At 35.7% G+C, this 27747-nt stretch overlaps 2 protein-coding genes across 3 annotated transcripts; one reads left to right on the top strand and one right to left on the bottom strand.

Annotated features, from left to right (window-relative positions):
- The first annotated feature begins 98 nt into the window (after window positions 1-98).
- Window positions 99-8352, top strand: ten1 (TEN1 subunit of CST complex). Of its 2 annotated transcripts, XM_067459425.1 has the most exons (4): window positions 101-156; window positions 234-306; window positions 7580-7737; window positions 7875-8352. In XM_067459425.1, exons 1-4 carry the CDS (start codon window positions 135-137, stop codon window positions 8033-8035), a joined length of 414 nt encoding a protein of 137 aa, XP_067315526.1. In that variant the 5' UTR covers window positions 101-134; the 3' UTR covers window positions 8036-8352. The 2 variants fall into 2 exon arrangements, with proteins under 2 accessions (XP_067315527.1, XP_067315526.1); XM_067459426.1 differs by having other exon boundaries at window positions 99-306.
- Window positions 8353-8422: 70 nt separating this feature from the next.
- Window positions 8423-27726, bottom strand: evpla (envoplakin a). Its single transcript, XM_067459424.1, has 22 exons — window positions 26682-27726; window positions 23849-23948; window positions 23599-23753; window positions 23300-23423; window positions 21236-21367; window positions 20648-20689; window positions 20340-20501; window positions 18729-18836; window positions 17381-17476; window positions 17166-17276; window positions 16864-17010; window positions 16562-16716; window positions 16355-16452; window positions 14800-14972; window positions 14207-14385; window positions 13998-14136; window positions 13532-13725; window positions 13197-13347; window positions 12998-13081; window positions 12700-12807; window positions 12530-12622; window positions 8423-12356 (listed from the first exon to the last, which is right to left on the bottom strand). The coding sequence occupies exons 1-22, from the start codon at window positions 26729-26731 to the stop codon at window positions 9030-9032; spliced, it is 5928 nt and encodes a 1975-aa protein (XP_067315525.1). The 5' UTR covers window positions 26732-27726; the 3' UTR covers window positions 8423-9029.
- Window positions 27727-27747: the final 21 nt, after the last annotated feature.

Genomic DNA, 27747 nt, shown 5'->3' on the forward strand with positions numbered 1-27747 from the left:
AGAAAACACGCAGATGCTTATAAAATGTGTCATATATTTGTTAAAAAGGTATGTTTGTTGAAGTGGACGAAAGAGAGTCCTCTGACGTGTCACGTGACCATGTGGCATGGCGGTGTGGTCTTTTTTTACGTTCTATGGGTGTGGTAATGGAGAGAAGTAACTAAAATACTCTTAATTTCTAAAATCCCAAGTCTCTATATATGCATGTTGAATTGATATGCTGCCTCCTACAGCCGCGTTTTACTTTCCTTGGGAGATAAACACAGACCTGGTGAAAGATGGTGCATCAGTGCGAACGTATGGCAGGTCGGTCCACTTGTTAATATTTTCAGAAATGTTTAGGTGCGGCATTTATTTATTTAACCCCATTATATATTTAATTTATCTGTGTAATCTTTTTCGCGTAGTTCTTTAAACTTCCGCATTTGTTACTAGGCTACATGTAGGATATGTTTTTCATTACATGTCTTATTTTGTAAAAGTGAGCATTGATAGGCTACGTTGAAAAGCTGTTTATAATATGTTAGGAGATAACTAAATTGAGCCTTTGATATAACTATACAAAACAAAAGTTTTGAACCAGAATAACGTCACGTTTGGTGTTATAAGAAAACATTACAGCCAAAATATTAGGGAAAACACTTAGTGTTTAACACATTTTTCTTATTGGCAGACAAAACAGTAGATAATACTAAAACATTGATTTTGTCATTAATTGTATTTATCCAGTGAGATTTTTGTATGCACAAGGAGTCTGAAAACTCCCTCCCAAGTAAAAATGTGAATGAGATGAGCTCGTAATCAAGACTTCAGAAATGGGAAGTACAAAATTCCCGCTAGGAAGTTAAGGGAGTATAAATCCAGAACTGCAGCAACATCTCCACAACACTTGAAGAAACCTGCCTGAAATGTGCAAGTGTACCTAGGACAAAAGTTTTATTTATTTATTTATTTATTTACATTTTTTATTAATTCAGGAAATGCATACAGAAATTGTACAAAATGTACACAATGAGAAATATCAAAACACTATAGACAAACAGCAGTATAATGGAAGATCAGAAAGAAAGAAGTGGGGGAAAACAAACAAAAAGGTAGCGAAAAGAAAGATCTTGAAATTAGAATATGTCCCCAGGGGCAGAACAGCAGGTCACCAACAGGGGCTGCCCCCTCCAAGAAGGGGGCGAGAGGTATGGGATGATTTTAGACTCAAAATGATTAATAAATTCACGCACAATTATCCACAAACGTTTTACTATCCACAAACAAAGGCCTTAACTTGTAGGCAAAACACAGACTTGCATGAATGTGCTGCAGTTTGTATAAATAGAGACATTTTTGTAAATGCAAATGTTTTATTTTTCATTCGTGTGTAATAATTTGCGCATGCAACTAAGATGTGCATTTGTGGATCAGGACTTTGTGTTGTTATGGATGAACATGAAGAAATTGGGGAATATAAGGTTCCATAGATGATATGTCTGACCGGGATGAACTTAAGAGGTACAGTTTTGATAATGATATTGACCTGGATATGCATTATTATAGTAATTTTGACATAAATTGCAATTATTACACAGAACAAGAATTCAACAAGAGTGTGGAAATGTATGGTGCTCTGTCCGTCATACATTTCAATAGTAGAAGTGGACATAGTGGACAAAAAAGTGGACAAAAAATTACTATGCATCAAAGAATTTCTTATGTCTTTTTAAAAAAAGACATAAAAGCTTACCATATTTACCATAAAAGCTATATCAGAGACCTGGCTTGATGATGGCAAAGTAGGTGACGTGGGTCTTGAGGGATATGGTATGGGATGATTTGAGTGTCAAAATGAATACACGCACAATTATCCATGAACTTTTTACTATCCACAAACAAATGCCTTTCAACTTGTGTGAACAACTATGGATGACTTCTTTTTACGATTCTTGTTTGGGATTGCATAACAGCTAGAGATATTCCTATTATCATCGATCAATATATATTTGAGAGTTCTCGTTTTCTGGGACTGTTTTCAAATAAAAGCTTCTTTTTTCTTTTTCTTTTTCTTTTTTGACATAAACATACAGTGTATTCTTAAATCACAATTAACTTTTATATATCAAAGGCTCAAGGGAAAGTTGATTTCTCAATGAATCCCCCTTTTAATTATTTAGCAGTTAACGTGTCTTTTCTTCACTACCTGTTTTTGTCTGACTCTGCTGACCCAATGAGCATTTAAGCATGCCTGAACTGCAGTTTGTAGTATTGTATTAGTATTGTATCCTTCTCATGGGCATTTAATAATTTTTGATTTTTCAGCTGAGTTAAATCTCTTTTTTGGCTCATTTTATCTGTAAAAGAAAATGTGCCTAATAATTCTGCACACCTGAATATAAGGTGTTTTTCATTTCCAGCCTTCATGAACAATTATATATCACTTATAATTTAAATAAAAAAATGAATAGTAGTTAAGATGAATGTGATTTGGAATTTTATTTAAACAATTCACAAAAAAAATCTAACCTTTCATTGAAGTAAAATAATTGGGGGTAAATCACATTGTTCAAGTTTTAAGTAGCTGTACAGCTTGAAGTGTAAAGCTGGTTCTCATAGACAGATATGACCTATTTATGAAAGAAATTAATTCGTCATTTAAACTGATGCAAACAGGGAATGTGAGTAGAGAAGTATGGAGTCAATATAATGCCTTAATGTTTTGCACAAAAATAAAGTTTTGCAAAACAAAAAAAAGAATTGAGGAGGAAAAAAATGTTTTGAAAACAAAAATAAAGATTTGCAAAGGAAAAATAAAGTATTGAGCGGGAAAAAATAAGTTTTGCAAACAAAAATAATAAATTGCAAAATAAAATAAAGTTGTGCAAAAATAAAAAAATATGCTCAATTACAAAATTCAATGACAGCTGTAATCCTATTTTATCTTTGCCACATATTTTTCATGCTCAAACCTACTAAATCATTTGCAACGCTCATTTTATTCTGCGTTTGAGTCAAGCGTGCGCTCACGGTACTGGGTTTCCTTTGCGCTGCACTTTTCTGCACGGTTCTCTTTGTGGCACTGGTTTGACGTGGGGGTGGAGTCAAGAAACGGGGGCACGCCCCCACCAAATACGTCATCGGCTGGAGACGGAGATCAAGCATGGCAGAGCAGAGGCAAGTGGGAGGATTCCAGGTATGTAAAGGTGTTTGTTTCCTATTATTTAGCGTTAAAATGTGTTTTATTGGTTTTTTTCTTCTTCTTCTTCTTCTAAATGCGATTATTATTAACGGCCTTTGCCAAAGAAGTTAGAGATAATTTGCACATTAACTTGTTGTAAAATGATTTTTTCTTCTTCTAAATACGATTATTATTAACACTATTTCCATCTTGATGTTGATGTGCATTAAACGGTATACGATACACCAGGACTTGCCTCAACACACCAGCCTGGACGTTTATACATTGCCTTAATGAAAAACATTCACACATTAGTTAGAAATGTCCTAATAAAATGTTTAAAAACTGCAAGATGCAGGTACATTTTTGTGACACGTTTATAAGTAGAATGACAAATGTTTACTTAGGCTTAGCCACAGATGGACAGGAGAGGTTGTGGGGCACATTAAATTGGCAGACACATTGTGTTGTATATTTAGTTTTATTATATTACTACACACTCAGAAACGTAATGACAAAAATTAACTATATAAATAAAGAAATAACTAAATTATAACAAACATAGCTGTCTTTTTCATATTGTAAGGTGTACTCCAAAATATTATGCAGTCTTTAGTGTTTTGTATATTTCATAACTAATTGAATACATTTCTTTTGTAGGTCGGTGGGCACTGATGCCACCAGGGTTGAATTGGGGCGTACGGTAATGGAGAGACTGCTCTCCAAACTCCAGTATGCAGTGAGTCGCCAGCCGCTGGACTTAGATTACTTGCAATTTATATGCAGTCATGAATTTATTTTTATCACATCAGTCCATAATCAAATTACAATCCCAGGTGCAGTGTGTTTTATTAGGATTTGTAATGCTGCATTCTCCCAATATAATGGTTATAAATCTTTCATAAATCCTAATATAATGTTTTATCTTGCATATGTATTTACATTAGCATTTCTGTGTGTTCTAATTTTGTGCTCTTTTTTGCGACCCTTGTTTCATGTTTTCTGTAGTTATGCAAGCTTCTTGAAGCTGAATTTCCCAAATTGAGATCACTCGCTGGAGGGTGGCTGCTTTATAAGGCACCAGGTGCATTATATTTAATACCAGAGCAGACACAAGCATGACAACGCATAACTGTATTAATGCAAACTGTACAAAAGTTATATTTTTAGTGGTATTAGACACTGGGTTACAATTGCACATTTTCTCCAGCCATCCCAAAGCTTTCACATGTACACATTCCCTTTTAGAATTTTTTTTATTTTTTTATAATTTTGCAGTCAGGGAAGTGATAGAGTAGTAGTAATCATTTTTTAGCTTCCACTTTATGGACATGAGCCTAATTGTACTGTGTGGGCCCCCTAATACTTGATGTGTTGTAATGTGTATTTGAATTGGCACAGGTGGCAGTGGAAGAAGGCGGCTCATTGTTGTCCCTCCAGACTCCGAGGGCTATACTGGCAACCGTATCAAAATGGCAACAACCACTGGAAGAACGGCACTCTACATGGTTCCTCTTCAAGATGGCATCATTGTGCCCACCGACCTAAAAAAGAAATGTATTCAATTAGTTATGAAATATACAAAACACTAAAGACTCTGCATGATATTTTGGAGTACACCTTACAATATGAAAAAGACAGCTATGTTTGTTATAATTTAGTTATTTCTTTATTTATATAGTTAATTTTTGTCATTACGTTTCTGAGTGTGTAGTAATATAATAAAACTAAATATACAACACAATGTGTCTGCCAATTTAATGTGCCCCACAACCTCTCCTGTCCATCTGTGGCTAAGCCTAAGTAAACATTTGTCATTCTACTTATAAACGTGTCACAAAAATGTACCTGCATCTTGCAGTTTTTAAACATTTTATTAGGACATTTCTAACTAATGTGTGAATGTTTTTCATTAAGGCAATGTATAAACGTCCAGGCTGGTGTGTTGAGGCAAGTCCTGGTGTATCGTATACCGTTTAATGCACATCAACATCAAGATGGAAATAGTGTTAATAATAATCGTATTTAGAAGAAGAAAAAAAAACATTTTAACGCTAAAAAAACAATCAACTTTACATACCTATCATTTTACAACAAGTTAATGTGCAAATTATCTCTAACTTCTTTGGCAAAGGCCGTTAATAATAATCGCATTTAGAAGAAGAAGAAGAAAAAAACCAATAAAACACATTTTAACGCTAAATAATAGGAAACAAACACCTTTACATACCTGGAATCCTCCCACTTGCCTCTGCTCTGCCATGCTTGATCTCCGTCTCCAGCCGATGACGTATTTGGTGGGGGCGTGCCCCCGTTTCTTGACTCCACCCCCACGTCAAACCAGTGCCACAAAGAGAACCGTGCAGAAAAGTGCAGCGCAAAGGAAACCCAGTACCGTGAGCGCACGCTTGACTCAAACGCAGAATAAAATGAGCGTTGCAAATGATTTAGTAGGTTTGAGCATGAAAAATATGTGGCAAAGATAAAATAGGATTACAGCTGTCATTGAATTTTGTAATTGAGCATATTTTTTTATTTTTGCACAACTTTATTTTATTTTGCAATTTATTATTTTTGTTTGCAAAACTTATTTTTTCCCGCTCAATACTTTATTTTTCCTTTGCAAATCTTTATTTTTGTTTTCAAAACATTTTTTTCCTCCTCAATTCTTTTTTTTGTTTTGCAAAACTTTATTTTTGTGCAAAACATTAAGGCATTATATTGACTCCATAGAGAAGACTTATCCTGTCGCCCCCTCTAGTGGACAGCTTTAATCATTATTTGCTCAGATAACGCAAGTCAATGGGATTTTTTGGGAAAGTAAGTCTGAACAGTTAGAAAAGATATAAATAAACTAGTCAGACCAGTCTGAAGGTCTGAGCTGAGTTTGGTGAAGCATTAAAGTTATCATAATATTAATAATAAATAATACAAATGTTTAAATAGGTCTATATGCTGGCTCTATCAAGCAAACATAATAAAGAAAACTCAGAGAAATATCACCCAATTCTGTACGTAATAAAATTGTAGTTTTTTTTTAATGATAACTAATAATATTTTAAAGGTATGTCATGCTCTTCAACCGACATGATTATTATTATCCCAAACCCTGCTAATTTTGTCAGTATCAATGGTTCTATCTTTTCACTTTTCTGTCTCTTTCTTTTCACGTGAACTGAATAGGCTACACATGCTTGCATTCATTAATATAACTATTTCTATACAAATTTCAAAATGATTTAGGCTACATGTCACACGCCTATCTGCCTTTTAATGTAGGCCTAAATAAAAGATGAAAGTAGTAAATATCACAGACATATTATCATGGTACAGTTCAGCCTGTTATTTATTTTTTATTTCCGTTTCCCTTTTATCCAGAGAGACGGAACTATTTGCACTGTATTTATCAATGAGAAATAGGCTATCATCTCAAATAATAGACTGTGGCTTACATTAATGGGGTCGCTTGCAAATCGCAACAACACGAATAACGTGACCAGCAACATATTTCTGCTTTAAATATTGTGTGTAGTTATCAGTGTGTGGTGTTTTCAGACATTTGTTTTATTAAAATGCATTTGTCAGCCCCGCACTCGTATTCTGCCTGACAGAATGAAAGCTTGCGCTGAAGGCGGAGCTGTTTGACCAATCAGATGAAAGAGGCGTTTAAGCGCCGCCCACGCGTGGAAACGAAATATCGAACCCATAAACCGATTTATAAACCACAAACGAAACATGAAAAATCGAGCCACAATCTCATTTTTTTGTTTTTTAAACTAAACAAAAAAAAACAAATAAACACCCGATTTATCTGTTCTCGTTATTCCATTCCAAACAGCAAATGAAATGATCAAAACGTACACTGACCGTACACGGACCCCGTATGCCTTTCATACGGAGGGCTTCATTGATGCCTTAAATACGGAACGATTCCGTATTATACGGAATGGTTGGCAAACCCAGCTGGATCTCACGAAAAATGCGTATAAATAGTACGAGTGTGCAATGCCGTGGAATGTATTCGCCAAAACTCATTTTGGCGTGCATGATACGCTGTTTTTCGCGTGCATATGATACGCACTTTATGCACACATTGCACACTCGTACTATTTATACGCATTTATGTGTGACCCTAGGCTCCGGGGACGTTACCTTTGCTTCACAGGGCCTCCCCTTTCTTGAGTCCCCTTCACTGTCTTCTACCACAAGCAGAATGAAGTGGAGCACACTGCTCTCCTTTTCTAATCTCTTAGTCAGACAGCCCTAACTAAAAATAATAATCAACAGATGCAGAAGATATAGAAATATACAGTTGTAAAGATAATTACAAAGAATGAAATGATATAAAGATAAAATAGCAATAACCTAAGATAAGTAAATATAAAATTAAAAATATTACCTTGTCTTTCCATCTAGACTTACAAGTTACGTGCCAGAAGAGTCCAAAGCTGTTCTAAGTTGTCAGCAGTCTTCTGCTCAGTGCCATGTGTCTGTACAAACAACACTTGTTGAACCTTTCCAGCCCATACTTGGAGCTCAGTATTTTGTCCTTGGTGAAATTGAAAAAACTAATGGTGAGTTTATGACAATAAGATTAATATGATTTTGCTCACTCAGTCTAAATCTAGATGCAGTTTTGTTGTTTGTATTCAGAATTGTTGTGTGTTTTACCAGGCTGGTTGTTTTAACCAGAATTTTCTGTTGCTTCCAGGATTAAGTGGAGTTCTACTGCATTCCCGTGCTTTGACTTGTGTTGATGGAGTAGACCTTACACTAATTCAACAGGCTATTGTGGAACAGAGATGCTTCTTTAAGGAGAGAGAGACTAAGATGAATGTGCAAGCTCCCTGCTGTGAGAACCCTCCTACATAAAGAACATGTGAAATATGATCATTTAAGAACAATTTATCTACAATTTGAGAATGTAACTGTCAACTTCTCAAAAGCATAGGATTGTCAAATGGATTTTTACAGAATGTAATGTAAATTGATCATCACTGGCTAACTGTAAAAATAAAATTACTTGTAAATTATTTTACAAATAAGCAAGTAAAATATGCAGAGGCAAATGGCTCTCAATTTGTGTATTGTATTGCTATATATACATTTAGCACAGTTACAACAGTATATCACAGTATGTGTTCGGCTTACTAAAATATGCATATAATACATGTAATACCTTTCTTGCATTGTGTGTTGATTTCATTAAATAGAAGCAAATTAGATGTAACAAAAAAGACAGAAGTCATTCTTTGCATTTTTTTTAATTATTCTCAATGATTCTCATCAGCAGTATTAGAAAGGACAGAGAATGGTAAAGACATAAATAATTAAAAGAATAACGATTTTAAATCAGAAATTGCACTTCTGGCCCATCATACCATGCATAACATTTTTATTTTATTTTTTATAAATATTTATTTTGCTCTATGCATTACAATATTCTTCCCGTTACATACTGTAAAAATTAAGTAAACATAAGCATCTCATCAGTTGAGATTTTTAAATGGCTCTTAGTTAAATCTAACTAATGTTTATAATGTGATGAAATTGACAGATTTTTATAGCACCTGGGATTTACAGTAAATTGTATTACAAAGTACAGCACAGATCAGATTAAGTACTTTAGAATTTCAAATGACATTTTTGCTGTTGTGTGTCTTTAAACATGTTTCCAAACAGGATTCCATTTATTTTTATTTTAACTTGATACATATTGAATCAACTGCACCCACTAAACACTTGCAATTATAATTTTTGTGTGTGAAATATAATATTTTCATCTTAGCCAAGGAGAGATGGTTGACAGTGTTGAAACTTGAATGCATGTTACATTTTGTAAACTGATGTAGACTATGAGTGTCTATTAATGAGAGTAATATGAGGAAGTATAGGCAGAATCTTTGGAGGAAGCAGGAAGCATCGGAAGACCTGAGAGCGTGTCTGTCTTACAACGAGCCAAAGCCTGCTTGTAGTTGATCTTCTCCTTTGTGATAGGATCAATCAGCTCTTTTGCATAGTTGATCTCTTCCTGAAGCTCCCTCATCATTGTACTGTCAATCATCTTAGAGCTGACAGCATCCACAATGTTAATTCTTCCTGCTTTGTTGGGGTTAACCAACCCTCCGGTCAGAAATTGTGCCTCCATGTATCTCATGGCATTCTCTTTGGGCACCCACCCTTTTTGTACAGCTTCTCCGACTGACAGACGTTCTTTGGTCACAGGGTCCTCAACTCCAGTAAAGGCCTTTTGAGCATTTAATAACCGCTGGAGTTGACTGGGCTCAATCAGACCTCGATCAGATGCTTTTTGGACAGGATATTTAATGCCGTTGCTGATGTCTACAATCCCACCAGTGGCTGCCTGTGCTTCAAGCAACTTTTGGGCAGTGTTGGTGTCAATCATCTTTCGAACCATGGCACTGCGCACATTTAGACATGAATCAGTATGTACATCATACACACCACAGATGGGGAAATTAGTTGGTTGGCTGGCAACTGGGGTGAATGACCGAGATTTTGTTTCACCAGCCACAAGAAGAGCAAACTCTGAGATGGGCATTTTGCCGTCCTTGTACTGTTGTAGTTGGTATTTAGTCACCCTGCCTTCTTTAAGTGCATTTTTGATTGAGTACTGATTGCCACTCTTGCGATCTTGTAAAACAGAAATCTCACCATCTGGTCCTTTTGTGGTGATTTCCTCCCAGTCGCACTCCATTTCCTGCAATTGCAAATACTGGCTGCGATCGAGGAAGCCTTGCATGTATGCATCATATGGTGACATGTCTTTACCGGTATTAGGGTCCAAGATGCTAATCTTTGTGGAGACATTGACTTCCTTAGTGCGAGTCTCTGAAGAATCCTCTTTCCTTAAACTGTTCTTTAACTCCCTGATTATGTTATCTCGCTTGTGAATTTTGTCCTTCTCATCCAGGATCTCCCGTTCCATCCTTTGAACATCTGTTTCCATTTTAATGCTTCTTTGCCTATTCATTTGATTTCTTTCACTCATTAGCCGAGACTGCTGGTGGAATGAGATGCTGATATTTTGTCTTTCAGATTCCAAAGTTCTTAGCTCTCTCTGGAGGTTTTCTTTTTCTCTTTGCAGCTTGTCCCGATCATGAATCAGGTTGGTCTCCTCCAGGGAAGTGGTTGTTCTTTTGCTTGCTTGTCGTTGCAGTTTCTCATCTAGACGATGAAATTCATCCTCAAGGTCGCGTCTGGCATTTTTCTCCAATTGTAACTGTTCTCTAAGATGGGACCGTTCTGCTTCCACTGCTTGATCCTTCTCTACACGAACAACCTCTTTATAGATGGTCTTCTCAACCGATTTCTCTCGCTGCAAGATTTCTATCTCGAGTGTCAATTTCCTGATGTCTCTCTCAAATCGCATAATGTCACTGCTCTCCTTATCCATGTCTGTCCGAAGACCATTGGTCAGTTTATCTAGTTTTGGATCCCTCTCAACTTTCAGAACTTCCTCTATGACAATGTTCTCTTCAATTGGTGGTGGGGCAGTTTCTAGCTCATGGATTCTATATTTAATTTGTCTCAGCTCAGTTTCCACCTGTATCTTTTTTTGCCTTTCATCACTGCTCCTTATGATCATCTCCTTGTCTTCAATGAGTGCTCTCAGCTGCTGCACCTCTAGCTCCAATTTTCTACGATTCTTCACTTCTTCATCTAGACTCCTGCCTAGCCTATCATGATCAAGGATCTGCCTTGGGTCCTTCTGTAGACGCACCAACTCTTGCACTACTACTTTTTCCTCTGGTTTTTGCCTCTCAAGCTGAATGTATTTATTCTGAAGATCAAACACCATTTCCTCTATAGTTCTTCGCCTCTGAGTTTCCTCACGGATCTCTCTCCTGAGACGATCTGCCTCCTTCTCCAGAAGTGGGTCATCAACATACTTGGTTACATCTTTAGTGACAATCTTGGTCTCAACCTTTGACTTTTCAGTCTTCCACTCATCCCTATCTTTTCTCAGACGGATAAGCTCATCCTGCAATGTACTGTAGGTTTTTTGCAGGGAATATACTTGATCTGAGAGCCTCTGTATTTCTCTTACATTCTCTGGACTTCTTTCCTCTTTTACAACCTCCTGAATTACTTCCTTATACTCAACCTTGGGTTTCTGTGCATACAGAGCACCAAGATCCATTTTCACAATACTAATTTGTCTCTCAAAGTCTGAGCACTGCCTGTTACTGTCTTGAAGCTCCCTTCTCAAGCGTTGCATCTCTGCCTCTGTCTCAGGGGCCACTCTAAAAATCTCATTTATGATTTCTTTGACTTCCACTTTGGGCTTCATCTGTTGTATTCGAACATGATGTGACTGAAGGCTACTAAGCTCAGTCAAGAGACTTCTGTTCTCATTTCTCACGTCTTCTATTGTAGTCAGAAGCTCTTTAGACTTAATTATGAGTCCAGGGTCCTGCTCAATCCTTTTCACCTCCTTGGTGACAACTTTTGGCTCTAATGTTGGGATGAGCCTCTCTAAAGAATTAATCTGGATTGTAGTTTGGGAGATTTCACTCTTCAGTGACTTGCACCTCTCACCCTCATCTGAGATATCCATCTTGAATGTCCTAACTTCTTTCAACATTGTTGGATCTTTCTCCTGTCTTACCACTTCCTTTTGCACAACCTTCTCTTTTATAATTTGCTTCTTTTGCTCCAAAATTGTCATCTCTGTTTGAAGGTAAGCCTTCTCTTGCTCTTTAACTCGAAGTTCACTTCTCAGCTTGCTTATTTTTTCTCGGATGTTTGATGCTTCTACATCCAGTTGGGGGTCTTTCTCTACCTCTGTCACCTCTCTTGTGACTAGCTTGGGTTTGGTGTTCTTAAGTTCACTTTCTAGGCTTGTGATCTTTCTGGTCATTACCTCAATCTCACCCTGTGTTTTGGTGCGTTTCAGTGCTTCTTCGTGAATCTTTTTTAGAAAGTCTTCCAAACTGGCCTCAAGTTTTGGGTCACGGTAATATTGCAGAACCTCTTTCTCCTCCACTCGCTCTACTCCTCTTCGACTCTTCAGAGATAAATATCTGTTCTTGATGGTGCTCAGGCTATTCTCTGCATTGGTACGTTTGGCAGTTTCCTCCTTTAATTCTTTCTGCAGAACTTCAGTGTCTTCAGAGGCTTTTTGTTGCACCTGTTGTTGCTGTTGTACAGTATTTACTTTTACCACATTCTGTGTAAATGGAAGTAACACCAGTTATTATTTTAAAAAAATATTAGTTTAAACAGTCACAGGATTATTTGCTTTTAATAAAAAAGATACAAATTCATTGCAGTATAACACATAACAAATTAAGCCTTTTAATTAGTGGTAAACTATGAAAAATCTTAATCTCTTATTTGCACCTCAGCCATGATGCACTTTGCCAAGTTCATCTGGTTGAGTAACTGGTCACTCTCAGCAGCTGTTTCAGCATAATGGTTTGTAAGATCCTTCTCCTGTAGCACAACATAATAAAGAATTAAGTATTTATTTAATATAAAAAATGTAATGTTTTACATTTCAAATATCTTACCTGTTGTGCAACAGCGCTAGCTAGAGTGGTGGTGTGAAGCCTTTTAGAATTTGTTACAGGTGTATCATCAAGAGTTGCTTTGTACTTATCACAATTCATCTCATATTCCTGCCCAAAATAAATGCAATAAACAATTTACACAGTATAAATAACAGTTTATGCAAAATGACATACAAAATTGTAAAACGGAAGGTTTAGCACACTTTTATACCCCATTTAAATAAATAAAAAACATATTTGGTGTGTGATTCTGGATACATGTATTTACTGTAGCCGTAGCCCAAAACATTTGACTTACTTTGAGAACATTCTGGAGATCCTTGGAGAGATCTACCACCCTGTCCATGTCATCACCTTTCCTCTGTATATCCTCTATCACCCTCTTTTAAATAAAAGAAAATAACCACATAGTGAGAATTGTAGGTTGTTTGTTTTGTTTTTTGCTGTTTTTGTTGATAATTTATTTTATGTATTGTCTCATAGTCTACAAATCTAACCTTCTGAGAGTTCTGCTTGGCATTGACTTGGGTCAAATCATCTTTGGTGTTAATCTTGTTGTTAGGTAGATTTTCTAAGAAGAAGCTCAGTGATTGGCTCACATTCTGGAAGTCCTGGTGTTTTGTGTTAGCTTCTTGCAAAAGCCTCTCTCTAAGGAAACATAAAACTATTTTAAAATCATGTTTTAGGTAACAGTTTTTTGTGCAGCTCATTGTTGTAGAAAAGAGAAGGTATATATAAGCAGCACCACATTAAACTAATTAAACTATTATTATTCTTTTAGATTAATGCCTTTTAAATAAAATTTTAGCATGAGTAAGCATGTAGAACTCACCTTTCATTTAGCTGGTTGCTCACATTGGCATATCGGCTTTGAAGATTCTTCACTTCTGCTTCATGTCTGCGTATATCAGGGCAATACTCCTGGTAACCCTGCTGAAGTGAACTGCATTGCTTCTTAAGTGCCTCTAGGTCTTCGCTAAGCTTTTGCATGTCACTTTGAGCACCAGCGACATCTTTTCTCAAACCCTGGATGAATGACAATATATTTTGTAATGAATGATATTTTAGAAGCCTACTGGTTATGTGCAACTGCATGACTTCAAATCCAAATTCAAAAGCCAAATACCATTGTTTGTTGGCAAAATACACAGGTTGCAAATTATATAAAATGATAGATAATCTAGGAAAAGTTTAATGTCATAACTAAGTACGTAGTCTAGGTTTGTGTTTTACACAAAAGACTTGAAGTGGTGATGTAATTATAATCTACTAAATAGATTAAAAATGAATGTCTTTACTTGAATCTCCTGATTACGAGTCTGAATGGCACTAGGTTTGTCTGGGATGGCACCATCATCACTGAGCTGTTTCTCAAAGCCTGAGACAGTGCTGTCCATCTTTGTAAGCTGTCTCTCCAGAACCATAGAAGCATTTACCCTAGTGTTAAAAAGACATCTATAAGTATTTTGTTAATTTCTTGAATAAACAGATTTGTAATTGTACATACTTCTTTTTGTAGAGATCATTGAGAGCAGCTAGACTGTTTTGTTTGTTTTTGGCATCACTGAGTTTTTGGGGTAGAGTAGACGAGGTTGGTCCATTAGAATCCTTTAAAAGTAGAGGTTCTAGGTCCTTTTGAGCTGCAGCCCTCTGTTTATCCAGTTGCTGGAGAACTGTAGTTGTTCTCTGTTTAGAGAAGAAAAATATTTTTTTCTCAGAGCATTGTAAAATATGGTGCTCTTCATCCACTGATACTTTTTCCAAAGGGGGAGGGGGGGAGGGGGTTAAACAAAGTCAACCACAAAAATAACTGTCCACTCCTTTTAAGCACAATTTTTTCACTGCATGTCTTTGTAAATCATGTAATATAAATCCTGAAAGTAGTTTTTAATGCCAAAAGAGCCAAAAGAGGGTTTGCGCTGCCACAAGCTGTTAGGAAATCTGGCCCTATTGACAGTTATAAATCAGCTTTATATTGGTTATCTTGCATCCAGTTATCAACAGTAAATAACCTTGTTAAGTAATTCATTCTGGAATATTCTGTCTTATTTGACAGTATAAATATATGGCTTTTCTCTAAGCAAGGAAAGCATTTCTCACTTCTTGCTCCTTCAGACGTTTAGCGAGGTCTGTGGCAGGGTCAGTGCGGTTCAGTGGGGTTCTTAGGCTGCTCAGAGTATCCATTTCAACTTGAGCTAGATCTTTATCCATTTGGTTTAGACGGCTAGCCAGCTCTACAGCTTTGGAGTTCTCATCGGCTCTTGGAGCAGGTACTACAACAACAAAATGACACTGATTTATTATCTGAAAGGTAAGAGCTTCCTAGTTGTTTCACGAGCAACACATACATGATTACCCTATCATGAATTTATAGCTAGGTGATTTGACCCCAATAAGAAAAACACACTTTTAATAGTTGATTGAACATTATGTGATTTGCACTTAACTCATCAAACTAAATGCTGGTGTGATGCTGAATTTCTTTTTAGGTGAGCAAATTCATATATTGTTTCTCAGTTGTATTACATACTTTACAAAACTTCTAAAGCCATAATTCCAACAAACATTCGCAAACAGCATTGCAAAGTTGTGTGATTGGAACTGCAGCTCTCTACATGTGGCTAGAAGCATAATTCTTAGTGTGACTTATGTATACCATGCTTTTGAGCAAAATAACATGCATTGCACTGCAAAAAATGCCCTTCTTATTTAGTATTTTATTCTTTATTCCAGTCTAAATATTTTTAAAGGGTCATATAATGACATTTTTGTACAAGTTAATATGATTCTTTAGTGTCTAAATGAAAACTTTGTAATATACTTTAATTAAAAATTCTCATTAGTATTGTAAGAAAAACACATTTTTACCTGGTCGAAAACAGCTCTGGTTTCAGCAAGCCATTTTGGTGCATGTGTCTTTAATGCTAATGAGCTTTGCTCACCACACATGTGGAGTTGTTGCCTTTGACAACAGTTGAGAGAAAAGAATGGCTGCGGAAGTTGGCCCCATTGGCAGATAGTTTTGCTTGTTTTAAGCAAAAACTCACTTAATTTTATTTTCAAGAAAACAAGGAAAAATATCTTATGTAATTTTACTTATCTAGTAAATGCATCTTGATTTAAGAATTTTTAGATATTTAGACTAAATGACAAAATTACTAAGAAGAGCTTTTTTTACAGTGTGTAATCTTTGTCATTCCATATCTATATACACATTTCATTTTACTTCTTTTTGTTTGTCATGAGAATTAAAGTGCTGTTTTTGAAGAGTGTACATGTGTAAGTGATCTAAATCACTTATAATGACCTAAGAGGAAACATGATTGAATAAAGCAGATAACAAAATTGAGTAGTCATCAGATGCAATGCTCATTATTTACAGCAATAATCTGACATTAATTTGATTTCAACCAAATTAATAAATTGTTACTCTACGACCTGCATGACATCATAAATTACGGTTTTGTACATCGTTGAATGAATGAAACCTTATGTTCTGGTGTAAAGGCCCTTGCACTAAACATGACACACAAGTAAAATAATCGCTGACAAAAGGTCCTTTCACACCAAAAGTGAAACAAATAAATATCAGGCTGAAGAAAACATATTTGTGCCCCTACAGTACAGGGGTTTTCAGTACAGTACAACAAATTACCTGGAGCCTGTAAAAGAGAGGTCTTTGATGGCTGACTGTTCACCGATGTTCTCAAAGCTGCCCGCCTTTTCTTTAGATCTTCCAACTCTTTCCCCAGCCTTTTCATACAAACAATAATGATCAGTTATTCTTGGTCTTTGAAGGCATTTCTCATTATTTTTGACATACGCATACTAAGTGTTAACGAAAATAAGTTTTAATTCTTACAGGTCAACTCTGTTGATGGCCTCAGGATCCGGTGGAGGAATCATGAAGCAAACTCCAGGAAATTTGTTGCTAGTCCCATCATTGGACTGAACCTCCCAGTTGTCATTGTCTGTGTTGGACTTAAGATTAAACAGCTCTCCTCTGTTCAGTGAAGCCTGAGAAGAATACCATATTTAACAAATTAAAAGAAGAATACATTAATAGAGAAGTAGTAACCATAGATTTTCATACTACATGGTTTAAAGAGATTTTTAACACCTTCATGTTTTTTTTTTTTTTTTTTTTTTTTTTGAGATTCCTACCTTGGGAGTTTTCCAGTCACATAGAGACTCAACTCTGGTAGTTTTGTTTGGGGGAGTGTGGCGAAGCTTTAGTGGTGTGATGGCAGTGCTTCGCTTTCTCAGGTCAGCCAAAAGCTGCTCGTTGCGCTGTAGAGGCCTTTCTTCGGCCTGCAGGCACACAGAATACAAGGTATTGACACATTCAGGGCTGTATTTTTTTTATATATACAGTGGCTGAAACTGGAAAGAAACTTGCATATGCATCTTATGAATAATCATTTTTATTGTTATTGCATTTATAATTATTTAAAATGTGATTTGACCTCAAGCTGCATCTGAATTTCAGTGTTGGTTTTGCCATTGAGTGACTTGGCATCAACAGTGGCGCCGAGCTTAGACAAAGACTCAGACAAAGTATCTGCATCCAGTTGGTACTGTTGAGAATAACACACACTTGTTTAGGCTTTATTAATGCACAAAATGTTTATAACAAAAATGCACAACGCAAATGATTGATCCATTCATCTGCCCTACTTACCCTTTTGTACTCCTCTATATTGTCCAAATGTGTTTCCTGACAGATGCAAAGATTCAGAAACTTTTGCCATTCATTCCTCACAGTGTCTCTTTGGGCCTGGACACACACAAACAACACATCAGAGCTCACCTTTGTTTTATGTTAATGTTGTGTCATACTGAATATCAATATTTATTTACCGACATCATATAGTTCAGTTATAATTAAATAAGTAGAACTCTTTAAATAAGTAAACTCTAATTTACCATACCACACATTGTCAGCAGTGTAAAACGCAAATGTCAAACTGTCAAAAACAAATGTGGAGGGCCATTGTCCAACAGAATTTAGCTCCAACACACCTGGGTGGATGTTTCTTGCAAAGATGTTCTTATTATTCCGTGGCTCTACCATTGGAGAAAGTGCAACCGCTAACTTGGATCATGTGTGCCAATCACATTACAGCCTTGACGTCCTTGAACTTAATTTAGAGTTGTGCGACAATCACTGTTTGCGGATACTATAGAAATGAATGAGAGTGCAGTAATCTGAATCCTAACTATAGTGTAATTGTCCGTGACTTATGAAACAGCCTTTTGTGTGTGTGTGTAAACTCTAAAAATAGATAAATAGAAAAGGAATGTTTAAAAGCAAACATGTTAATGATGAGCTGTTGATTCATTAAAAAAAGCCTTTTTCCTGCAAAAGCAGTTTATTCAGCATAGTGAAGCCTCTCCTCAATTGACATCCATTAAAAACGTCCTTTGGTCTCCTTCTCTGCATAACCCAGAGTTAGCAGGTGTCAAGCTTTTTTTGCTAATCTTAAAGGAGCTGTATGTAAGAAATGTGTTTCAATTAATCATAAAATGGCCCTGATATGTCACTAGACATTAAGAAATCATGTTAATTTCAAATACTTATATCACTGACAACAATAGTCTGGCCAGGATATTGTCATTTAAATGTTGTTGTTGCAGCCCTCAACTGATGTTGATGTTGTCATGTTGTGTTTTGGCCTGAAGTGCCACCCTCCATCTATCGACCAATCACAAAATCAGTAGTGTTTCGAATCCGGGTTGCCAGATCTGCTCTAGTTAGCACAGCTGCAGCTTCTTGCTGGTTTTTGCCGCAATCTTACATACACTTCCTTTAAAGTGGCTTATAGTAGAACTTTCTAGCATGGTCAGGGGTGTTGAATTATGTTTGTAGCTAAACTCTGTAAGACAAGTGTCATCCAGGAGCTGGGTTTGAGACCCCGATGTAAAACAACAAATCTAAGAATATAAAATAGACAATATTGCTGCAGTTGCTAATGCCAAAAGTATCACATAATAAAGCTGGGTAGCTTATCTTGTTTATGTTTTCTGACCTGAATAGTGCTGGCAGCAGGATGTTTCAGCTCAATCAGTCTGTCTCCATCATCCTGCAATTTGTTGACCTCACTTTCATGAGACAGCAGGCTGTTATTCTTGAAGTTCTACAACAGACAAGAACTCACAGGTCTAATACAGTTTCATTTAAGATGTGCTGCCACTTCTGCAATTAATCAACAGGAGAGAAAACCCACAAGTTATTCAGTCTTGTTTATTCTCATTGCTGACCTAATTTTAGACTTTTTAATTGCTGACCTAATTTTAGACAAAAAATTGTTTGGTGGTTATCAGACTTTTTTGAAGCCTGTTCATAAGCCGGACTGTTTATGGATTGCCCATTACATTTGTACAGTGGCTATAAAAGTCTGCACACCCCTATTAAATTCATTCAACCAAATGTAAACAAAAAGGAAAACAAAAACATTAATTTTTTCATTCACTAACCATATGCAAATAGTTATGGGGAAAGCACTAAAACATGTCAAGGAATTAATAAAGGATTTCCCATATCCAGGATTAAGCATGAAGATGCAAGCATTGATTGCCGCTTATTCAAAAATTCTGGCTGATGTATTAAAAGTAAAAAAAGTGTTTTAAATCAAGTATTAGTTAAGAGGTGTGCACACTTATGCAACCATGTCATTTTATCGTTATTTTCCACATTAAAAGTGAAAAAAGATCTGACATAATAAAAAAACATCTAAAAAACTTGCACTGTAAAAAAAAAAAAGTTTGTATCTTTTACAGAAAAATACTGTAAAACCTGTTAATATAAGAATTAAGCATGCAAGTTAACTAAGAGAAACAATAAAAAAAAACTTCTTTTTTTCTAATTCTAATTTTACGGCAATATACTGTCAAATGTATGACTTACAGTAAAAAACAAACAAAAAGTAAAACGTCATTCCCAGACGGCCCTTACACATGATTACACTTTTTATATATAATTTTGTTTCTTCTGATTTCTTTTATCAGTATTGTATATTAGTGTGTTTTGTGTTACTTTTTGTGTAATTTAGTTAAAGTTTATTTCATTATTTGGCATCATGCGTGTTACCCTGATGGTATTTTGTGTTTATGACAGTGTGCACTCTGTTACAAGTATTGGCCATGTTTTAAGACCAGGCTTCTTACGATAAACTCTGATTCATCATGAGGCTTTCTATTTCAGTACATTTTAAGGTAAAATTGCATATTTTGGTTAAAGTAGGTATATTAACATTAATGAACTATACGGTTATAAGTTGTAAATTATACAGCCATCCTTTACACAGTATTTTTACAGTGAAATTCTGACAACCACAAATTTAACAGGATATTTTTATTTTACAGCATGCAATTTTTAATTGTGGATTGTGTAGATGTCATATGTATCATAATATTTTTGGTACAGTGTTTTACAGCAAGATTTTGTAATGTCCTATAATATCATATTTTATACATGTAGACAGTATTTTTCAAATTTAATGTAATCTGATGAACTGATTGGTTGGCTTCATGTCTTGAAAAGTTGATTAAAGACGTAAAAAATGAGCAGTCTCTTTTACCTTCTGTCAAAATACAAATCTGTGGGTCTACACAGGAATATGTTTCCTTTAGTTACTTACCTCATACTGTCTTCGAACATCAGCATGGTCATTCATCTGATCACTCCAGTCTTGTTTAAGGATCTTGTTCTGCTCTTCCCTCATGTATACCACCTCTTTCTCACAGTCCTGCATGTAGTCGTACAGGCTGTTGAGATAGTGGTGTCTCCATTTTGAGTTATCCTGAAACATTGAAAATACTCAGTGAGTATTTTTTATTCTCTCTCTGGCACCCACAGTATTTCTTACAATTTAAAGTGGCATGACGATTTAAAAAATCAGCCATTTATTCAATATCAGTCATACTCATAATGTGAATGATTTCTTACCAGTAGGTTAGCATATTGCTTCTTGATGGCAGCATATTCCTCCTGGGAAAACAAGTTTTGTGACTAAAGGGTTAGTTCACACAAAAATGAAAATTCTCTCATCAATTATAAAAAAGCTGTTGTTCCAAACGCATAAGACATATTCATTTTTAAAACACATGAGATTTCTGTCCATCCATTGAAAGTCCATAAAAACAAAACATTGATGCTTAATGCATTGATGAATGTTACTATGTAAAATAATGAAATCTGTTCATTATATGAAGAGATTTTAGCTTGGATTAAAGCACTCAGTTTATAGGAATTACTTTTACAATGTCTTTATGAAATTTTTGAAGCACCAACTTTTTGGTTTTGTGAACCTTTAATGGAAGGACAGAAATCTTAATTTATGTTTCCCAGGATGAACAAGCGATGGCACTGGAACAATACAAGGGTGAGCATTTGATGACATTCTTTTTCAGGAATGTTCCTGTAATTATTATTATTATTGTTTTTTTTCAAAGCAAAGGCTGAGGTAATGAGGAATGCATGTCTTGGTAACAAAAAATGCCTAGTTGATGAAAAGGTTTCTTTTTTTTAGCTCACCTGGGAACTGGTTGATCCAGGAGATATTTGGTTGTTGTAAGACTCAATCTCCTTATGAAGAATGTTATGAGCTGCAATCTGCTTCTTCAGGTCAGCCAGAGTGGGGCCATACTCCTCCTTGCTTGCATCTTTCTGTAATATTCCGTATTCAGAAATACTAATCAACATATTTTGGCTTTACTGTGTGGCTGGCAAAGATATAAATATCAATATAAAATTTATATTTTCATTAAGATGTATATTTGCTTTAATGTCTGTACTATCTGTATTTATTTTCTTCAGCTATGAATCTCAAACCAACCACATAGCTACAGGTGCATCTCAATAAATTAGAATGTTGTTGAAAAGTTCATTAAAAGGTGAAACTAATATATTATATAGACTCATTACATGCAAAGTGAAACATTTCAAGCATTTACTTGTTATAATTTTTATGATTATGGCTTACAGCTTATGAAAACCCCAAATTCAAAATATCAGAAAATTTAAATATTGTGAAAAGGTTCAGTATTGTAGGCTCAAAGTGTCACACTCCAATCGTGTAATTAATCCAAAACATATGCAAAGGGTTCCTGAGCCTTTAAATGGTCTCTCAGTCTGGTTCAGTAGAATTTACAATCATGGGGAAGACTGCTGACCTGACAGTTGTGAAGAAAACCATCATTGACACCCTCCACAAGGAAAGAAAGCTTCAAAGGGGAATTGCAAAAGAAGTTGGATGTTTTCAAAGTGCTGTATCAAACCATATTAATATAAAATTACGTGGAAGGGAAAAGTGTGGAAGAAAGCAGAAGGGATGACCGCAGGGACCACAGGGAGAGGATTGTTAGGAAAAGGCCATTCAAATGTGTGGGGGAGCTTCACAAGGAGTGGGCTGAGGCTGAAGTTACTGCATCAAGAGCCACCACACAGATGAATCCTGGACATGGGCTTCAAATGTGGTAAGAAGCATCTTTCCTGGTCTAAAGAAATGAAGAACTGGTCTGTTGCTCAGTGGTCCATTCCTCTCTTCTGATGAGAGCAAATTTTGCTTCTCATTTGGAAACCAAGGTCCTAGAGTCTGGAGAAAGAATAGAGTGGCACATAGTCCAAGATGCTTGAAGTGCAGTATGAAGTTTCCACTGTTGGTTTGGGGAGTCATGTCATGGGCTGGTGTTGGTCCACTGTGCTTTTTAAGTCCAGAGTCAACACACCTGTTCACACATGACGCTTAGAGCCCTTCATGCTTCCTTCAGCAGACAAGCTTTATGGATATGCTGACTTAAATTTCCAGCAGGATTTGGCACCTGCCGAAACTGCCAAAAAGTACCAAAACCTGGTTCAATGATCATGGGACTGATTGGTCAGCAAACTCACCTGAACTGTATTGCCAAGAGAACGATTAGAGGCATTAGACCAAATCATGCAGAAGAGCTGAAGGCCATTATTAAAGCATCCTTGTCTTGCATAACACCTCAGCAGTGCCACAGGCTGATAGCATCCATGCCACACCGCATTGAGGCAGTAATTCACACAAAAGGGGCCCAAATCAAGTACTGAGTACATATGCATGATTACACTTTTCAGAGGGCCGAATTTCTGTATATAAATTCCTTTTTTATTGATTTTATGCAATGTTCAAATTTGGGGTTTTAATAAACTGTAAGCCATAGTCAGAATTAAAACAAATAAATGCTTGAAATATCTCACTTTGCACACAAGTCTATATAATATGTTAGTTTCACATTTTAAGTTGAATTACTGAAATCAATAAAAACGGCATTCTAATCTGAGATGCACCTGTATATTTATCAGCTACAAATTAATGTTGTTTTGAAATCTACAGCTTAAAGTGAAACTTTGGACATGAACATCATTCAAGACTGCCTGTAGCCCAATCACTCAAGCCACTTTAGGATGTGGTTTGAAGACACATTCTACCTCTTACAATGTATCTTAATATTGTGTGTTAATATTACAAGTATGAAAGTAAATGATTAGTTTGTTCTTAGATTAGTTTCTCTCTGTCTCTCACTCTAGCTTTGTGTGCATATTGATGTGTTAGTGTTAGACCTATGTTCTGACCTGTTTTTGATTAAGCACCAGAGCCCAGTTAATTCTTGGCTGTAGTTCCACCTCATTCAATGGCTCATACAGCTCTCGGTAAAGGGAGCAGTCTTTCAGCCAACGCTCATGAAGGCGACTAACACTAATTAGTGGAAAAAAGTAGAAATTAATATTTAACAGTCAACACAAATACTATTAGTGTTCGATATAACTATATAAATGAGATAGAAAATACACAGAGTAAACAGTTTTGATCTGACAGAGCAACATATTGAGTCATAAACAGGGTGTGAAAGGATGCTTTTAGTGTCACTCACTCATTCTCTATTTCTCCTGCCTGAGGGTGTTTCATTTTCTTGGCTTTGTCCATATCCAGGAATAGATCTTTCAGGAGCCCCTCGGCCTGGCCTAAGAGATCTGCTGTTTCCTTCTGATGTAGTAATTTCTTATTATTTTTCTCATTGTCAGCATCCTGAGCAAATAGAAGGGGGGAACAGGTTTATGTTTGCCATTTATAACTACTAACATTATACATATGCATGAATGAAATGGAAAATGTTTTCTTACAATGAGCAGAAGCTCTTCTGCATGCAGTACATCTTTCTCAACAGTGTCTGCATTCTTCTGCATACGCGCAATCAGCAAGGCCAGGTTACTCACCTGTGTTCTGTCAGTTCAAATTTAAAAGTTAGGATTCTACAGTATATTCTATATCGGATGGTCAATGTGTAAAAGAAAAATAAATGTGCTGCATTAGACAAATCAGTAAGATTTACTGCTAATGAAGCCTGTAAGTTAGCAGAATTGTTCTCAAGGGATCCAAAACGACTACATACATTACACATTACATGTTTAAATAAATTTATAACTAATTTCTAAATAATGATCTCTTAAGCAGCATATAATGTAAGGATGTAAAACAGGGTTAGAAACTTTAAACATAGTTTAGATTCAACCATAAATAAACCAACCTGATCTAGCTAATCAGGTCCTTCTGGCTTATTTAAAAAACTACAAGTATGTGTTTTGGAGCCAGGTCGGAACTAAACTCTGCACTAAACTCCTCCCTAATATAAATGTTCCTAATGAATGTTAATTATAAAGTATTACTGATAAAATTAAACTTTTTATACTAAGAATTCCGGAATGGGTTAAGAACCTGGGTTTTCTATGTCCCTGCATTAGTACTCTAGAATTTAGTGTCCCTGAGAAGTATGCGCTACTTTTTACGTTATAATTTTGAGAAGGAAAAAAAAAAAAAAACATGTTCCTATTAATGGGACCATCTGGGATTTCAGTCAAAATCCTCATTGTTCATCCCAGTTTAGTTAATCATAAAGAAGGCCTATTAGTTTGTGATTATTTGTTTTATCCAGATATTTAAGCTGCTTTGTTACATTATGAAACAACTTTTTATGTTTTTGCTGCCTATGACACTCATCTGAATATAAAACACATGTGACATAATTGCCTCACCCTGTGCTGTTAAATACTGTTCTGAGAAACTGAAAATATTAGCATTTTATCTCTTCCCCATCATGTTATGCTAGTCCGAAGAGTTCCATCATTGTTCTTATCTTAAAACACACCTGCCGATACAGCCAGTTTTTTGAACAAGCTTTTAAGACAGAGACCATGTACCTGAAGGACAAAATATTTGTGACTAATAGGGTTTTTCTTTTAATTGTCCACACTTCAATTGATTCTGTTGATGCTTTTAAACACAAGACAACAACGCCCTCAGTGACTTTAGGAAAGGAAACTCATAACATCATTAACGAATAACTGACAATGTTGGATGCTCTTAGCTGAGTCCTGAAGAATTTGTTCCATCGCAGCTTACACCTAATTCCATAAATTCTAAAACATATGCTACTCTAGATACGTTTTACTTTACAAATTCCTTCTTTGGTATTTTGTCATTTACATCAGTCTCTCCCAACCCTGTTCCTAGAGGAACTCTGGACTAGACATTTTTAACTCGTCCTAGCTCATTAATGGAGATTCCAAGACCCGAAATGGATGGGTCAGATATGGGGACACCATACTGTGTTCTTACGTACAAAATTTGTACGGTCTCCAGAACCAGGGTTGGGAAACACTGATTTGTATAATAAATTGCAAGTTTCTTATGTCTAGTTTTTGTTCTAAACTCAAAAGAAAAGCTTGATTTCTTGTTGCCTTTTAAAAAATTACAGGTATATTGTGTTTGTGTTTTAACAGTTGTGTTTGCATTACCATAATGAAACAATGGACCAACACCCAACAACCTAGTGGAGGAACAAGCACGTCAGCCCTAACAGGAACTTAGCTCTGTGAGCAGGGACACTCCTTTTTACTGTCTCTATAAAACATTTTTTCGATTAACCCCGATTATTGCATATTTACACATTCCTAAGTAACTTCATGTAAACATCAATTTTGCTCTTCAGCTGTATCTTCACTAGACATACATTAATCAGATTTTGTTAGTGGTGAGTTCAGATGGGACATGCTGATAAAAAAATGCTGATAAACTGTCAACAAAATTGAGGTAAGATGGCTACATATATGTACACCTCTTTTGTAGTTGAGGGCTCTTAACCTGTGTCAATTATCTGAATCATGCTCCTCCCGAACCTCGTTTAATAAAACAAAATTTAGTGAAAAAGAAAAAAAAGATGGCTACAAAGTGGTGTAATTTTATAATTACATTGTACATCTATGATGTCGGTTTTTAATGTTTTATATAGAAAATACAATAATATTGTATCATTTTATTATATTTCTAGCATGTTATATATATATATATATAAACACTGATTTGATTGGTGGTTAAATAAAACATGTACAATGTTTGTATTAGAACATAATTGTTAATTAGAACTTATTGTTAACATACATTTATTGATGAACTTCACCTTTGAAAAATTCTAACATTTTTAAACACTAGTCGTTTTCAACAAACCATAATCATCCCAACTTGTGCTTACAAAGCAGAGGTTATATTATTACCAAAATAGTCGGCATGAGGGCCCACGGAACTAGGTATCCTTTGTGCAATGTTTCCATTTCCTCCTATTAGTAAGCCTATACAAACTCATGATTTGTGGATGATCTTGCAGATTTTCACTTCTAATTGAATTGAGGTGTACAATTTAAAATGAGAATAAAATATGGCATTCATATATTGGTTGTAGACCCCACCAAATAACATCATAAGAGCATTTTCATTGTTAAGGAAAATATTACAGATTTCAGATCGAAAATCCTCAGGAATAAATAATTAACCACCATTACACCTTCCCTTTCTGGGCTCTGGTTACCCGAGTCTATCTAAAACAGATCTCACCTGACCTGCCTCAGAACACAAAACACAACAGAACAGAACCAAGAGTATAAAATAACCAACAACACTCACTTGCTTGACTTAGAATCATCTTTCACCGTGTTTTCTTTCTTCTTGAACATCCTACTAGTTTTAGTAAGGTGAGGTTCACCTTCTCTACAGCTGGTGTATTTAAATTTGTCTCACTTCTGTTTTTTACCCCTACAAACTCCTCTGAACAGACTTTCTGCCTTTCTAGAACTGTCACAGAGTATTGAAGTAAAGCCCTTCTTTCTCCACTCCGCCCTGAGAAACAGGTGTTGGCTGACACCCAGACCACCTTCTTTTGCAGGACCGGGCAGACCAGTTTCACCTTCCCATTTTTCACCTACACACACACACACACACATATACACCTTTGTCATATATGTCACCTTTTTCTATCTTCTAGCCCAGTTGAAAGTAATTAAATCTGTGTACTTTTATATATAGTAAAGTAGAAACAACTATATATAAATATATATTACATATTAACAATAAGCCCAAAATGTGGTTGTAGCTATAGACTCTAATCATTGGATTTCTGGTGGTTTGGAATAGTTTTTTTCAAAATGACAATTTTGTTAGACATCTTGCAATTTTGAAGAATTGCTTTTATTAACAGTAACTAAGTTTGTTTAAATTATTTCAGCACTGTTTTTTTTAATGACTCTTGTTAAATGTGTAGAATCTGTAATAGTAAGATGGTGTGGAATGTTGTTGGGTCTTTCTCTGAATAGGGCTGTGGTAGTTAGCCAACATTTCTAACATGTAATGTCACATGGTAGGGTGTGACAGATTCAGGCCTAATGTCTTTCCCTGCGCTCACTCCCTCTCTCTTTCTACCATCCTTACCCTGTTAATTGATCTAATCCTGTTTTTTTACCTCCCATTGATCAGGTACAATTTAGTTACTTTAAACATTTTATTTAATGTATCCTACAACACCATAAATTGTGTATTAATGTCAATAGTACTTGGGGTAGGTTGTTAAACAAAAACATTGACATCATTTTTAATCACATTTACATCCCAACAATCCTTTCTCAAACTCCAGCCTACTTTTTTTTAGCATTGTAAAATTTTTGCGCGAGTGTGTGTGAACTTACATATACACACA

Source organism: Pseudorasbora parva, chromosome 12 (genome assembly GCF_024679245.1).
Source record: "Pseudorasbora parva isolate DD20220531a chromosome 12, ASM2467924v1, whole genome shotgun sequence".
NCBI lineage: Eukaryota > Metazoa > Chordata > Actinopteri > Cypriniformes > Gobionidae > Pseudorasbora > Pseudorasbora parva.